At 39.9% G+C, this 14,546-nt stretch overlaps 1 protein-coding gene across 2 annotated transcripts in view; it reads left to right on the forward strand.

Annotated features, from left to right (window-relative positions):
- LRRC1 (leucine rich repeat containing 1) overlaps positions 1-14,546 on the forward strand; it is a 128,273-nt gene that overhangs the window by 76,563 nt on the left and 37,164 nt on the right. For both annotated transcript variants that reach the window (XM_044252998.1, XM_044253009.1), the window contains exons 3-4: positions 4,096-4,174; positions 7,749-7,838. In XM_044252998.1, coding sequence (XP_044108933.1) covers positions 4,096-4,174; positions 7,749-7,838 — 169 coding nt within the window. The remainder of the gene's footprint in view (positions 1-4,095; positions 4,175-7,748; positions 7,839-14,546) is intronic.

The raw sequence follows: 14,546 nt of genomic DNA on the forward strand, positions 1-14,546 counted from the left end.
CCTGTTTGTCCTGAGCAAAACATTTAAGGATCAAAGGGGATTTCAGCTGAGAATAACCTAAAAGCTTTATATTCCATCTTGTCAAAGATCTGGGACTAAGCAGTGTTCCTACCAGTAGTAAAATGAATATAATGCTAACCTTATGGGGAGAGTTCATGACTCAAATGAGAGAGCAACTGTTATAGGGGCTTAGTAATGTCAGCCTATTATTCATTTGGCACTTGTGTACTGCTTAAGCTCACTACTGTGTCAGCTTTAGGGAAGCAGCAATAGACAATACCCACAAGGTCTTTCTTTCCAATGAACACAGAATTTAATAAAGGTGATTGACTGCAAACAAAATTATTAAAACTGTCACAGTTCTCACAGAGGTGAAGCCTGAGAGTGGGTGAATCCAGTCTCATCTTGGGACCCATGGAAGGTGTCTATGAGTATATGACATTTTAGCTGGGTATTTAAGGACGAGTAGATGTTTTCTTCTATTCCAATACTTTTAGCAACCTAAAGCAAACCAGTACTCAGGACTCTTCAAACCACACCTTTGCTATCCTTATCTAAAGCTTCTATTTGTACAAGCAAATACATTCTCTTTCTTCAGGTTCAGAATATGCATATAGTAGAAGGAAATGGTCTTGAGAGTCAGGAGACTTGTGTTCTCTTTGCTGATCTGCTACTTCTCCTGTGTGTATGAGCAGGTTACCCTAAGGAGGGAATGCCTTCCTATGAAGCAGACCTCTCTGTCAGCTCTGCGTGGACTGAGTCCAGCTGTGCTGTTCTCTGGCACTTGCTTTTGTTACCCTCAGATCTCTAGATTCCAGACCAGCCCTGACAAGAGTTTCTCACAGCCACTTTTCATGTGTTCCCGACAGGCCCGTCTTCCAAAGCCTCAGTGATGTTTCTAGTGCTCTGAAGAATATTAAAGATGATACCTAATGGACATACCTTTCCTCTTTCTGTTTCCTTGCCTTTTATTTTTCCCCTTGTCTAGAATAGAGCAGCAAGTTGATGTAAAATGTGTACTTCTGTGTCCTGCTTGATCTTCATTGGCACTTGTGACATTCCTGGTGTGATGCATACACCTCTTTCCTCAGTCTTATAAAGGCCACTCACCAGGCCCTGAAGCAGTGGCAGAAGAGGGACTGTCATGGAGTGCACAGGCCAGCTAGCACCTTTCAGACCACAGCAGGCCACAGCATGTCACTGCCTCACTTCCTAGATAGCTGTGCTTGTTCTGTGATGGATTTGTGTGTGGTCATTCATGCTTAAGCACGACAATGCTGTGATCTCAGCATGGAAGGCTCAGGCACTCAGTGGAATAGGCCTGTGAAGTCATTTCATCTCTCTGGGCCTTACTGTCCCCTTTGTACAATGGAAGTTAAAATAATTTATATTGAGGTGAAATAAAGTAATACATCTAATAGACCCGCCTAGTGTATTTGTACCTCAGGACCCCCAAATGTTTGGGTGTTTTAAAAATCCATTCCAGGGGCACCTGGATGGCTCAGTGGGTTAAGCCTCTGCCTTTGGCTCCCGTCATGATCTCAGGGTTCTGGGATCGAGCCCTGCATCGGACTCTCTGCTCAGCAGGGAGCCTGCTTCCCCCCTCCCCGCCTGCCTCTCTGCCCACTTGTGATCTCTGTCTGTCAACTAAATAAAGAAAATCTTTAAAAAAAAAAATCCATTCCAGACTCAAGTGTGTGTGCATGTGTGTGTATAGCTGTGATGTTTATGAAACTAGGATCATGGTGTTTGTTCTTTACTACCTTATATGACCATGTAAGGCAGAGAGGAGTGTAACAAGAATGTTACCACAAACTTAAATGATTTTGGCTTTGAAGTTTGAACTAAAAGCGTTTATGTAGCTTCTGATTACTTTGCGGTTGCTGGACCAGGGCATCCATTTCCCCCCTTTATTTCTCTCTTCTCCCTGCCACTCCCACCTGAGAAATATTAGGTATGTTTTGACTCGGCTTGCACTTGTAGAATTAGTAGAAGAAACAGAATGGGACCTGGAGAGCCTTTTCAATTTAAGGTCTTCTTAATGTTAATATGTCCAAAATAAATGTATCCTTGAAATTAAATGCTATAAAATAAATCTTTAAATTTCTAAAAGCTGTAACCCCAGGTTTTGTACCAAGAGAAAGAGAAATTTAACAATTTTGGTCATTTCAAAATCAAAATATTTAGTGATCAGTAAACATAGGGAAAAATATTCAGCCTAATTGGTAATAAAAGGAATATAAAACAAAATGTTGCCAGGCTACTTTTACCAATAATATTAGCAGGGTTTTTTTTTTTCCCCCAATTTATTTATTTTCAGAAAAACAGTATTCATTATTTTTTCACCACACCCAGTGCTCCATGCAAGCCGTGCCCTCTATAATACCCACCACCTGGTACCCCAACCTCCCACCCCCCGCCACTTCAAACCCCTCAGATTGATTTTCAGAGTCCATAGTCTCTCATGGTTCACCTCCCCTTCCAATTTACCCAAATTCCCTTCTCCTCTCTAACGCCCCTTGTTTGTTTGTTTTAAGAGTGAGAGCGGGGTAGGGAGAGGGGTAGAGAGAGGATGAGAGAGAATCTTAAGCAGGCTCCACGTCCAGTGTGGAGCCCAATGCGGGACTCGATCTCACCACCCTGAGATCATGGCCTGAGCTGAAATCAAGAGTCAGACGCTTAACTGACTGAGCCACCCAGGTGCCCTAGTATTGGCAGTTTTTAAAAGTAAGAGAAAGAAAGGAGGAAGAGAAGTGTTGAATTAGGCACCTTGTACAGGCTGATGGAAGTATAAACAGTAAACTTGCCTTCCTCTAAGGCAGTTTAATAGTATTTACTGAAGACTGTAGACTTGCTAATGCCTTTGACACAGTAATTAAAATTCTGGGAGCTAGCCTAAGGAAATAATCAGAAATGGATATAAATATAATTATAACATCAGGAACTTGGAAACAACCTAAATGTCTAACAAGAGGGATTGATTAAATGAAATATGAAAATATATGCAGTGGGTTTTCTGCCATTAAAAATGGCAAACTGGACAAATAAAGATGGGGAAAAGTTTGTAAAATGATGTACAGTGAAAAAATCCCAAATCAGCATGAATCTGGTATTTTGAAATATAATCTTTTTATATATACTGTGTGTGTGCATGTGTGTGATGGCAGTGAAAAAAATACATCAAAGTAAATCATTATCTCCAGGCGATGGAAATGCTTTGGTTTTTATTTTCTTCTTTGGACTTTTGTGTATTTTCCAAATTGTTATGTTTATACCCAGAAGAAGAAAGCCCAAAATTTAAAGAGGCATACTCTGGAATACTGTATACTGATGTAACTATGTGAAAATGTAAGAAAAACTAGCTTACTGGGAATTACGACAGAATGCCATCTGTGACTTCTGATAGGGTGACGGGACTTGGTGGTCCCATCCGCTTTTCTTAAGAACTAATTGACATTCATCACTATATAAGTTGAAGGTAAGAGAGTATGACGGTCTGATTTACATATATCGTGAAATGATTACCACTCAGCTAACATCCATCATTTTATATAGAAAAAATGAAAAGAAAGAAAGGAAAAGAAATTTTCTCCCTTTGATGAGAACCCATAGCACTTCTCCTCTGCCAATTTTCAAATATACTATAGAGCAGTGTTAGCTATTGTCATCATGTTGTACATTACATCCCTAGTACTTACCTGTCCTCTAACTGGAAGTTTGTACCATTGACCACCTTCATCCAATTTTCCCCCCTCTGGTAACCACAAATCTGATCTCTCCATGGGTTGTTTTTGGTAAGATTTCACATATAATTTGAGTCTATGTTATTTGTCTTTTTCTGACTTATTTCACTTGGTATAAGGTCCATCCATTGGCTCTTGAATAGTTTTTCTTTAATGTGCTTCTACTAAGAATATATCTTCTATTAGGAAAGCAAATATAAAATAAAGATAGAAAAATACTCTAGAAATCCATGCCTCATTTAGGTAGAGGTAGTACTTACTAGATATTCTCTTGTGACTTTTGTCCATCTTGAGGATGATGAAAAGTAGTAATGATGGTGGTAAATGATAGATGTTTTCTTTGCTGTTACAGATATTCCTGAAATTCCAGAAAGCATCTCATTCTGTAAAGCACTGCAGATAGCTGACTTCAGCGGAAACCCACTGACTAGGTAACCTTTCTGCTTGCTTTGCTATCTGTAGTACTGAGGATACCCTTTTTGAGAACCAAACCATGAACACAACCTGGTCACCCATCGTGGGGTTACCTAGATGGATGGCTATCTTTATCAAAGATGATTGACTTTCCGGGAGCCTGGGTGGCTCAGTGGGTTAGGCCTCTGCCTTCGGCTCAGGTCATGATCTCAGGGTCTTGGGATCGAGTCCCGCATTGGGCTCTCTGCTCTGTGGGGAGCCTGCTTCCTCCTCTCTCTCTCTCTGCCTGCCTCTTTGCCTATTTGTGATCTCTCTCTGTCAAATAAATAAACAAAATCTTAAAAAAAAAAAGATGATTGACTTTCACAGATATTTGTTTATAAATCACACTGTGCAGTGAAAGACGCACATGTGCTATTGATGGAACACTGAACAGATAGATATTGGGTGAGGCGAGGCACCATGGAGTAGTATACAAAACAGGAGTGAGGACTACATTTCTGAAGCCATGTGAAGCACCGAAGTAGTTAATAAATACTCTATTGCTTATCTTGTGGGGTAAGGCTGAGTTCTAAACTCCCAGAGAGCTTACCCTCTACTTATCCAAGAAGTCCTAATAAGGGATGTTTTTTCCACTCCAGTAATGAAGCATATTTACTGTCTCAACTTTCCTCCAACTCTCCCTCTAAAACAGACAAACAAAAACTCTGCTCACATCACTGTTTCCTTACTTTAGCAATAACTGTGAGGATTTCTTTGCGATTATTCCTCCACATAGAGCCACCTGTCGCTGTTCTACTACTGATTCTGCTCTTGCTTCTTCTGTTATGACACAGCACCCTGCCTCGGTATAGCTGAGTGGCACTGTTATGAGCCCCTCCTCATGGCTGCTGGCTGAGTCATGAGGCCACTGATCACTGGCTTCCAGGTGCCTGTGTTGCCAGATTACCTGAATTGTTGTACACCTGGCAATGCAGAGGCAGTCCTCAGGAGAAGTTCTAGAGGTACCTCTAAGCCGGGTGGGTCCATGTCTATGATTTCTAGATTCTGTAAGCAGCCTCAGAATAAATGTATTCTTCCCACTTCCCTTCTGTTCTTTTTTTTTAATAGGAAAATTGAAATGAGGTTAAAATTTGGGATACATATCATCCATTGCTTGGGTCTTTCTGGGTATGGACTACCAGGGAATGTCTATTTGGTGTTGTTTTCCCCATATCTGGTATTTTTAAGAAGTAAATATGTTTTTAAAAATATTTTTTATTTTCCTCTTTTGGATTTCAGTGACTATGTTACTAATAATATCTATTTTTATGAAAAGCAGTAAATTTAGTGAGCTCTAACTCATCACTGCCCTCAAGTCTTGTCTTCTTTCTTAACAATCATCTAGACAGTTGTCCCTGTTCTTCAGACCTTTCTGTAGTCCCTGTCCCCGAGGTAAAGTCCTTGTTTCTCCAGGTGTTAGGCCGCCTCCTCTTTCCTGTGTCTGAACTTGGCCTGTGTTTCCCGGTTCATTGCCCTTGGTTGCCTGTGTCAGACGTCATACTCGCTGTTATCAAGTGCTCATAGGTCATTTGTTTTCACTCTCTGCTCTTTCTGCACTCCTGTTAAGGTGTATATTCCGCATGACATTTCTTTGGGAAGCCTTTACTTATTCCCCAGAATCCCCTCTGGGGCTTCTGAGATGTTCAATGTGTACTTTTTTCATTAACACTTGGAACTTATATTTAAGTTTTTACCTTGACCAAGACTTCCCAATTAAACTGAGAAAGTTAACTTATATTCCTCTCTTGTTTATCATTTTATCTCCAGCTCTCCCTTAATTTCTGGAATGGAGTAAACTGAACTAAGCTATTTATCCTTAAGGTAACATGTAGGTTTAGGCAGCTGGGAAATACTCATTATGCTACGCTGGAGGTTTTTTTCCTTTTTTTTTTTTTTTTTTTTTTAAGCCATTCAATTGCTTAATCCCCTTTTCTCCCTCTTTAGTTTTCCTTTTCTAATGCGTGCTGACACATGACTTTAGCATTATCTCAAAACTCCCTGGACCAGAACACACCCACATTGTAGGAGGCTTTACTCAGTTTTTATCCTGGCTTCACATTTGGGAGGTTTCTTAAAGCCTTTTTGATTTGGCAGGTGCACTCCTTTAAGAATTATGGCGACTTATCTGTGAGTGGAAAGGACCTGAAACATTATTGAGTTTGACCTACTTATTTTATGGCTGAAGAAACGAGGCTGAGAGGCTAAATGACCTTCTGAGATGATGTGGCCTCTGAGTGGTAGCTCAGACTAGAATTCCCTTCTTTGAGCCTGATGTCTGTGCTTCCGCCTCACACTTACCGGTTCAGCCCTTAATGCTGACAGCCAGTTAAAAAAGGAAATCAGCCATTTAAAAAGACATTTTCTTTATATTGAAGATCATTTTAGCTAGTTTTATAAAATATGTACTTTAAGTAGAAACTCAGGTAAGCAGATGTAGTTGCATCTTCTTAAGTATAAATAAAAAATCTTACCTCTGTTATGCTATGGAAGAGGTTTCAACACCATTCCTGAGAATGTATCTCACTCATAAGAAAATCCTAGAACTCTCATCTTGCAGGGCTTGGATTTGCTTTTGAAGCTTAGAATTACCTATATTTTATGTTAAACAGTAACCTAGAATTTGCTTTTTAAAAAAAGGAACCTAGAAAAAGAAAAATAAAATGAAAGATTTTAATGCAGAGGCTATCTCTAAAGCAAGAAGTTCTTCCTACCCCTCCTTCTCCCCCTCCAAAAAAAAAATGGGTCATGTGTTCTGTTGTCTATATCAGCAGAGTTATGTATAAAGACCTTTGGCATTTTAGATTCAACAAGATCTTTTTAACTTTAGTTTTTTTTTTTTCCTCCGTAACTGGAGGTAACCATAGAAATATTAAAAGTGAGCTTTCTTTGCAAGTTTTTGAATATTTTTATTTTGAAACCTAACTCTTCAGTAGAATTTAAGGGAAGTATAAAAAATTTCCTTTTGTGTAGAACATAGTGAAACATATAATAATCTCAAGTGACTGGCATCTTAAATCGAGTTAAAAGAAAAATATTAAGAAAGCAGCAATTGCCATCAATTGATCACTTCTGAGTAATTCATAGCTTTGCCTTGGGTATTATAATCTACAGAACAAAAATTATTAAGCTGCTATGCTATGTTTTATTATAATCTTCTGGGCTAAACTTTCTCTTTATTTTCTGCTAATCAATCAAGTGTTTTCACTCGTAGTCACTTTCCGCTTCAGCAGCTATTTACCTGTTTCTTTCTGCCACAGCATTTGTTCTCCTTTATTCTGAGAGCTTGCATATCTTTTCTGATTATTTCTGGATCCCCGCACTAAGCATTTATCATGCCTCTGTACTTCTAGGTAAACCAAGCCTTGGGTTTTTTTCCTTATCAGTGTCTTCTGTCTAGAAAGACAAGGCAAACATGCCTTTTATACTTTAGTTTATAGGAGGTTATTTCAGTTAACATATGGCAGAACTCATTGTATTTATGTCTAGTTTACACTGTACATGCACTTTTCTTTTTCAGTTAACAACATTTTGTTGTCATTGCTGTTTCAGATTGCCAGAAAGCTTTCCTGAATTACAGAATTTGACGTGTCTTTCTGTAAATGACATCTCACTGCAGTCCCTGCCTGAAAATATTGGCAAGTAAGTTTTTTGTGAGGTTTGGGTATGTCAGGGTGGAAGAGTGTTTATAGCATCCACTTCAGCCTCCTCTTTTACAGCTCTGATTTTTCTACTCAGAAAGCCTCTTACCCAGTCTCAAATCTCACCCTAAAGAAGGATCATAACAGGACTCCAGTGTTTTTTGCTTTCAGTTGCCCCTACATTTTAAGGGCCAAAAACGATAATGCTGCTTGTTACTACTGAAAAACTGAATTTGTTTGGACATGCTCTTCAAACTGTTGGATTCCAAAGTAGTTAACTTAAGCAAACAAGGTCACGCTGGTCGTATAGGCAGCTAATAAATTGGGTAGTGGTAGTGTTAGGAACTATCACTCTTGGCGATTTTATTGAAAACTTGGAGTGGGTACCCCTGAACAACGGCTGTGTCCACCAGTGTTTGTCCATACAGACCAGAGAATAGTGGGGGAGGGGGGACGGTGTGTTTGGAGAGCAGGTGTGGAACTGGGAGACTGATGGGGTGGGATGCGTACATTTCCACGTTCCTGGCTTAGAGGTCAGGGAGGACGGCTATGTCAAGAAATAAAAATGTTCTCTTACTCATTCCCTCAGATGAATTAATTATCTCAGCAGATCTTTTCCGTACCTCCAGGACATGCAGTGGGTTAAGTCAGGCTCATGATTCATGCCTTACCACTTAAACTAAAAGCCCAACCTGGCCGACCAAAGCTGGTGGACCAGTGTTCCCCAGGGTCATAAAAGATTTCCTTTGTGCTCACCTGTCCTGCCTGAGTCCTAAGGCAAAACAGAAATTTCATTTTTGAGAACTGCAGTGTGTCTGACAGATGTCTGTTCTGCAAAGGGTCTCTCTCCAGAGGTCTGTGGAAGTAGCCTGTTTTTCACAGACAAGTTTGCCCTCCTCTCCCTCCTATGCAGGCGGAAGACAGCCGGCTGACCCCTGTTTCAGCCTGCAAGTTCATGCTTTTCTGAGATGCAAGCTGTTTAAACATTTGTCAGTAGACTTGCTGATGCAGATTTGTGTCCTTAATGTCTCAAGAGGGGAAGGAGACAGGAAGCCCCCAGTACAATCTGAGTTTATGGGATCTGTTGCAGAGGAAACAATAATGTCTTACTGTGGATTTCATGACTTACCGCTTTTGCTGTGTCAAGATTCATGTATTTCTAATGAATATAGTAGTAGCCATTTAAATACCTAAACTGACTCCCCTTCCTCCTCAGGAATCTCTGGAATCTAATTCGCTTGATACCCTCCTTCCTATTCCTTCTCAGCCTACCACTGCCTGCTTGTTCACCCCTTCTGTCTCCCAATTCATATCCTTTTTAATAAGCCTGAATGCTTTAAGAGAAAATATATTCTTATAGACAAAAGTACCCATGTCACTCCCCACTGCATTGTTTTATTGGAAAGTGTTACTTAATAATCATTTTAGAATAAATTACATATCCTTTGTTCCATCTTTTCTGTTAGTATATGTACTCTGTCAGTGTTTTTAGGATTTTTTGTTTATCTGCATATTCTGTCAATAGTAAGGGTACTGTTGTGTTTTGTTTTGATTTTAGACTTAATCATCTTGTGTTACTATTATGGCCTTATGTATACTGATTGCATCTAAAACAAACTCTCACTTTGAATTTGTACCCTGTGGTGAATCATCACCCAGGAAATAAGAATACGAGGCAGATAAGTGAATCAACTATTTCCTATTAGGTCAATTTGTGAACATGAGAAAAGGGGAGTTTTCTGTTCCTGATTGTTATTATTTTTAATCAAAGAGGAGACTCCGTGATTTCTACCTGTTGGATTTAAGATTTATGCATGCTAAAGTAACAGCAAGTTTTCACTTAGTAGAAAAGAAAAAAGAACAGACTCCTTAGAAAAGATTGGGCACCTCTGGAGTCCTAGACTGTGCTGAAAAGGACCTTGAAACAGTTGAAATGGCAAATTGTTGTGGAAATTGTGTATATGCATAAGTATACTACATTTTTAAGCAAGTCAGTATTTGAAACTTATGGACTTACTTCATAAAAACAATTGTTCAGTTTCCCAGGGGATTCCCAAATGGTTTCTTGAAGAAATGGTTCTAGAGCACTGAACCAAATACTTAGTAACCAAACAACTACTCAGAGATAGTATGGTTTTATAATTCAGGCACAAACATTTGATATTCCAAAAAAATTTGGAAAGGACATGAAGTGGACATCTGAATGATCAGAGTCACTATTATCTTTGTAGATTCTGAAGTGAGAGTTTTTGTGTAAATTAACTCGGCTTATGGGTCAAATGCCCCAGCCCCCTCAGTGTTTGTCTTTTGCGCATCACTGAAAATGGGACCTCAGTTTCTCTTTTCAGCAACTAGCACAGTACTTGGCATGAACTGGGAAAGCTATGGATGTGTCAAGGACATAGGCCATCTCACGAGAGGCAGGAGCGTCCAGCCTAGAGAAGAGTGCAAGGCCTTTAGGGCAAGCCAACTGCCGTGCCTCAAAGCTGGGGCCACCAGTGAGCATCTGTCCCATAGTGTGTTCAGTTTGCCAATGGTCGGGCAACTGGAGGAGTGTTTGGGGGTTGATGGCAAATTTGGAACAGGAGCACACTCTTATGGTCTCTGCCCCGTGTTTCCCACTACTCCTCGTGCACAACAACATTTTCTTAGTGGCCCTGGTGATATCTAACTGGGGCAGTTATTAAATAGGTAACTGTAACCAATTTAAGTACTTCTGCCCTAACAACCCGGTAGCTATTTGAAAAAGCAATACCTATAAATGGAAAGAATAAATATTTTTATTTCATTTTTAAACATTGCCAAATATTTCAGCAGGATGTGGGTCCCTGCCGGGCACTGCCCAGCCTCTCACACCGCCACCTCTTTTCCCATTCTACACTGATTTTTCACCCGGTAGTTGCCTTTTGTCACTGAAAACCCAGCTTTGCGAAGATACAATGTCTGAGAAGGAATGTCACACTGTCTAGTGTGGAAACCGAATAATCTGAGCTCGTGGTTCACGTAGCGGCTAAAAGATGTGGAGTCTTGCCGTGTCCCTCTCAAGTGTCAAGTATTCTGTGGTGTGCCTGTGAGCTGGCTGCGGTTTCCCTGGGCACCCAGTGCATGAGAGCTGAAATTGTTGCTCCACTGAATCCCGGAGTGCCCTTTTAAGAACACTGGGGAGCACAGAGCCCTGGCCATCAGAGTGTGGGAGGGAACTGCATCACACGGCGGTCGTGCTTTCCAGGGGTGCAGAGCGCTACAGCTCACATCCTACACTCCATGGCCAGGTGCCTGCGCTGTGGTTACTTTAATAAAGCAAGTCTCTCGAAGAGTAGAGTCCTTCTAATACATCTCAGTGAGACGAGGAATAATCACGAAAATCTTTTGAACCACACTGGAGCACACTGGCTCCCTCATGCAAAGCCACACATTTTTTCTTTTACTAAAAAGTTGTACTGTCCCCGATTTGCTGACTCTTTTTTGTGGTACCTTGTCCTTCAAAGTAAAGGTGATGTTTAACAGTGAGGGAGATGCTAACTTGTCTTCAAAAGATTTTGTTTTTAAAATTCTTTTTTGTTAAAGATACAAAAACACAGCAACTTCTGATAAGTCTTCCTAAACAAGTGACTGATATGGGGGGGGGCGGGGACGGTTTATCAGCAGAATTTCAATAAAGATCTTACCATAAGCAGAGGATACTTTTAAAAATTAGTATAACGATTTAATAAATGAAGCTGAGAATATGGTTCTTCTTGAAAGAGTCAGTGTAACTTGTGAAGAATTTTTTTCACCTAGCATAGCCATCACACCAAGCATTAAAATAATTTAGAACCAATAGTTCTATCCCCAGACATAAAACAAAAAAATTGGCTATATAATACAGGGCTCTCACACTGACAGCCCAAAAGATTTTTTATTTAAATTTTTAATAAAATATTTTTAAATGCTTTCTTTTTTACTTAAAGAACATTAAGTGAAAAGTACATCTGTGTACTTAAGTGTGTGAGGACACCCATTCTGGAAGAGACTAGGAGTCAGTTAAGCTGGATGGCGGTTCTTCTGTTCTTTTTCAGGTCCCTAGGGGTCGCAGTGAACTCTGGCACTGTGGAGAGTAAAAAAGGTGCTCTGGTGGGTGGGCTTTGCTGATCCTTGTTTGTGCCAGGGCAGGCACAAATTTATTGATTATATTGATGTTGCATTTAATATTTGCTTGAAAAAAGTCTGCAGCAAATAATTTTCAAGTGAAGTGTGGAGACCACTGTTGCTGCTGCCCAGTACTACTTGTCTACTGCACCATGGAGCCTTTACCGTGATGTAGACCCAGCACGCTTTGCTCAAAGCCAGTGCAAAACTTCAGAGCCTGTCATGACAATGAGCTTTAAAATTGTTTCCCTGTTTCCTGTCTTTACCAACTGGCCGAGGTTTGTCCTCACTAAATGATTGAAATTCTACCTCTTTTGTCAATCCTTCTCCAATGATGGGAAGAGGTGATGTAGATCTTCAACGCACAGGTTCCCTGACCGATGCTTTACTGCCCACACAGTGAGCGCATTAGTCTTTTATCTGTACATAGAGGTTTAGTGGTTCAGTGTTCAAGTGTTTGCACCTGGATCACATTGTACGCTGTAAGTGGGGGAGTCTTTGGTTGTTAAACTTTCTTTGTGTCTGGACCAACCCTGGTGTTGCTCTGACATAACGAATGAGTACCCGGGATCAGATGCACAGTGTTACCTCCTTCACTCTGCTAGCTTCCAACCTGATGGTAGAGGCAACCCAGTTGGGTTCTTAAAGCTTTTTGAGGACCACATTGACATGTTCCTATGCAGTCACTTTTCTGGCTTAATGCCATAGTGTTGATTAAAGAAGAAACTATGGAAAAAAAGAAACCTATCTCCATTGCTCTTAAAACCTTCTAATGAAGAATAATTGTTGTCCAATAATTTTGCTTAGTTTTCCTGATGAAAGGAGCCACTAGGGACAGATTTTAGTATATATTTTCAGGGGGAAAAAAGTCTCACCAGAAGAACTGGTAAGCTTCTTCGTTTTAGGATTTTTTGTATTTATTAGAGCAAGTAAGAGTAGGGGAAAGAGCGGAGGGGGAGAGGGGGTCTTGATCTCGGGACCCCGTTCGAAATCAAGAGTCATACGTTTAACTGACCGAGCCACCCAGGCATCCCAAGCTTCTTCCTCGTAATATCAGTTCTGACATGTATCACATTTCCTTTTCTGCTTTTGTTACGAGACAAAAATGAGAAAGCTCATAGCTAATTTTGATGATCAGTGAGAGCAGCTGTATTAATATCCATGAGTTGCAGGAATCTGAGGAGTTGGAGGAGCCGTGTGGCTGACATTTACAAGGGGGGATGCTCTGTTAGGCACATATACGGCATCAGTACAGCAATACTACTCGTGGTTACTGTTAACCATCCTGAGTTTCGTAAGCTTTGCCTCTGAAATGGGGATAGATAGTTTGCCCAGATTTGTGTTGTTGGTGGCTGGAAGAGCTGGGATTTTGAACTTACTTTGTTCCATGAAGAACCTGCACTTTCTATGTCATGAGGTTTTTTACATGTTTGCATTTTATAAAGACCTCTTTATATCCCTTTTAGAAAACCCTGGGGGTAAAATTAAGTAAATGACTACATATCACTGAAATTGCCAGTTATCATGGGAAGGCAACAGCCAAGAAGGGAAGCATTCCTTATGGTCTTCATAGAGTTCCCAGGCTTGGGTAGGCTTTAAGGACACTGGCTGAATAATACTGACTTTTCAGATAGGCCCTTGAAAACACTGTTTGGTGAAAAATGACTTTTTGCTTTACTCTCACTAAAACGTCTTGGAGGCTTCTACCGGTAAAGCCAGGAAGGATACTTTTGCTTTAAGGAGTTTTCAAATGTTGGTACAAAGTGTAAGTGAATTTGTCTTTCAAAAAACATGCTAATGAAATATTTTTCTTGAGATTAGTTTTATCAATTTCTACTCAAGTAAATCCCACACCGATTTTTTTTTTTTTACTTTTCAAAAATGGGTTAGCCTGCAGATGAACATGATCTTATATAGAAAGTATCCTAAGGAATCCACAAAAAGCTATTGGAGTTAGTTAATCAATTCAGCAAGATTACAGGATACAAGATTAATGTAAAAATCCGTTTTATTTCTATATGCTAGCACTGAGCAAACCAAAAATGAAATTAAGAAAACAGTTCCCTTTATAAAGCACCAAAAAGAATGAAATAGTTAGGAATAAATATAACAGAAGAAATGTAAGACACATATATAGCAAAGTACAAAACATTGTTGAAAGAAGGTAAAAATGACCTAAATAAATGGAAAGACATTCAGTGTTTATGGATTAGGAGACTTAATATGGTTATGATGGCAGTACTCCCCAAATAAATCTACTTATTCAACTCAATCCCCATCAGAATTCTAGTTGGCTTTTTTTTTTTTTGTTTTGCACTAATTGACATGTTCAGCCCCAAATTCAAATGGAGATATAAGAGACCCAGAATAGCCAAAACAGTCTGAAAGAAGATGTGCAATATTGGAGGATTGACACTTCCAGATTTCAAAACGTAACTAGCAAGGTTCAGTGATCAAGATGTGTGGTACTGACAAAAAGATAGACACAGAGTTCACTGGAATAGAATTGGGAATTCAGAAATAAACCCTTGCCATTTATAGTTAACTGATTTTGACAGGAGTGCCAAACCAGTTCAGTGAG

The sequence above is a fragment of the Neovison vison genome, chromosome 1 (genome assembly GCF_020171115.1).
Source record: "Neovison vison isolate M4711 chromosome 1, ASM_NN_V1, whole genome shotgun sequence".
Classification (NCBI taxonomy): domain Eukaryota; kingdom Metazoa; phylum Chordata; class Mammalia; order Carnivora; family Mustelidae; genus Neogale; species Neogale vison.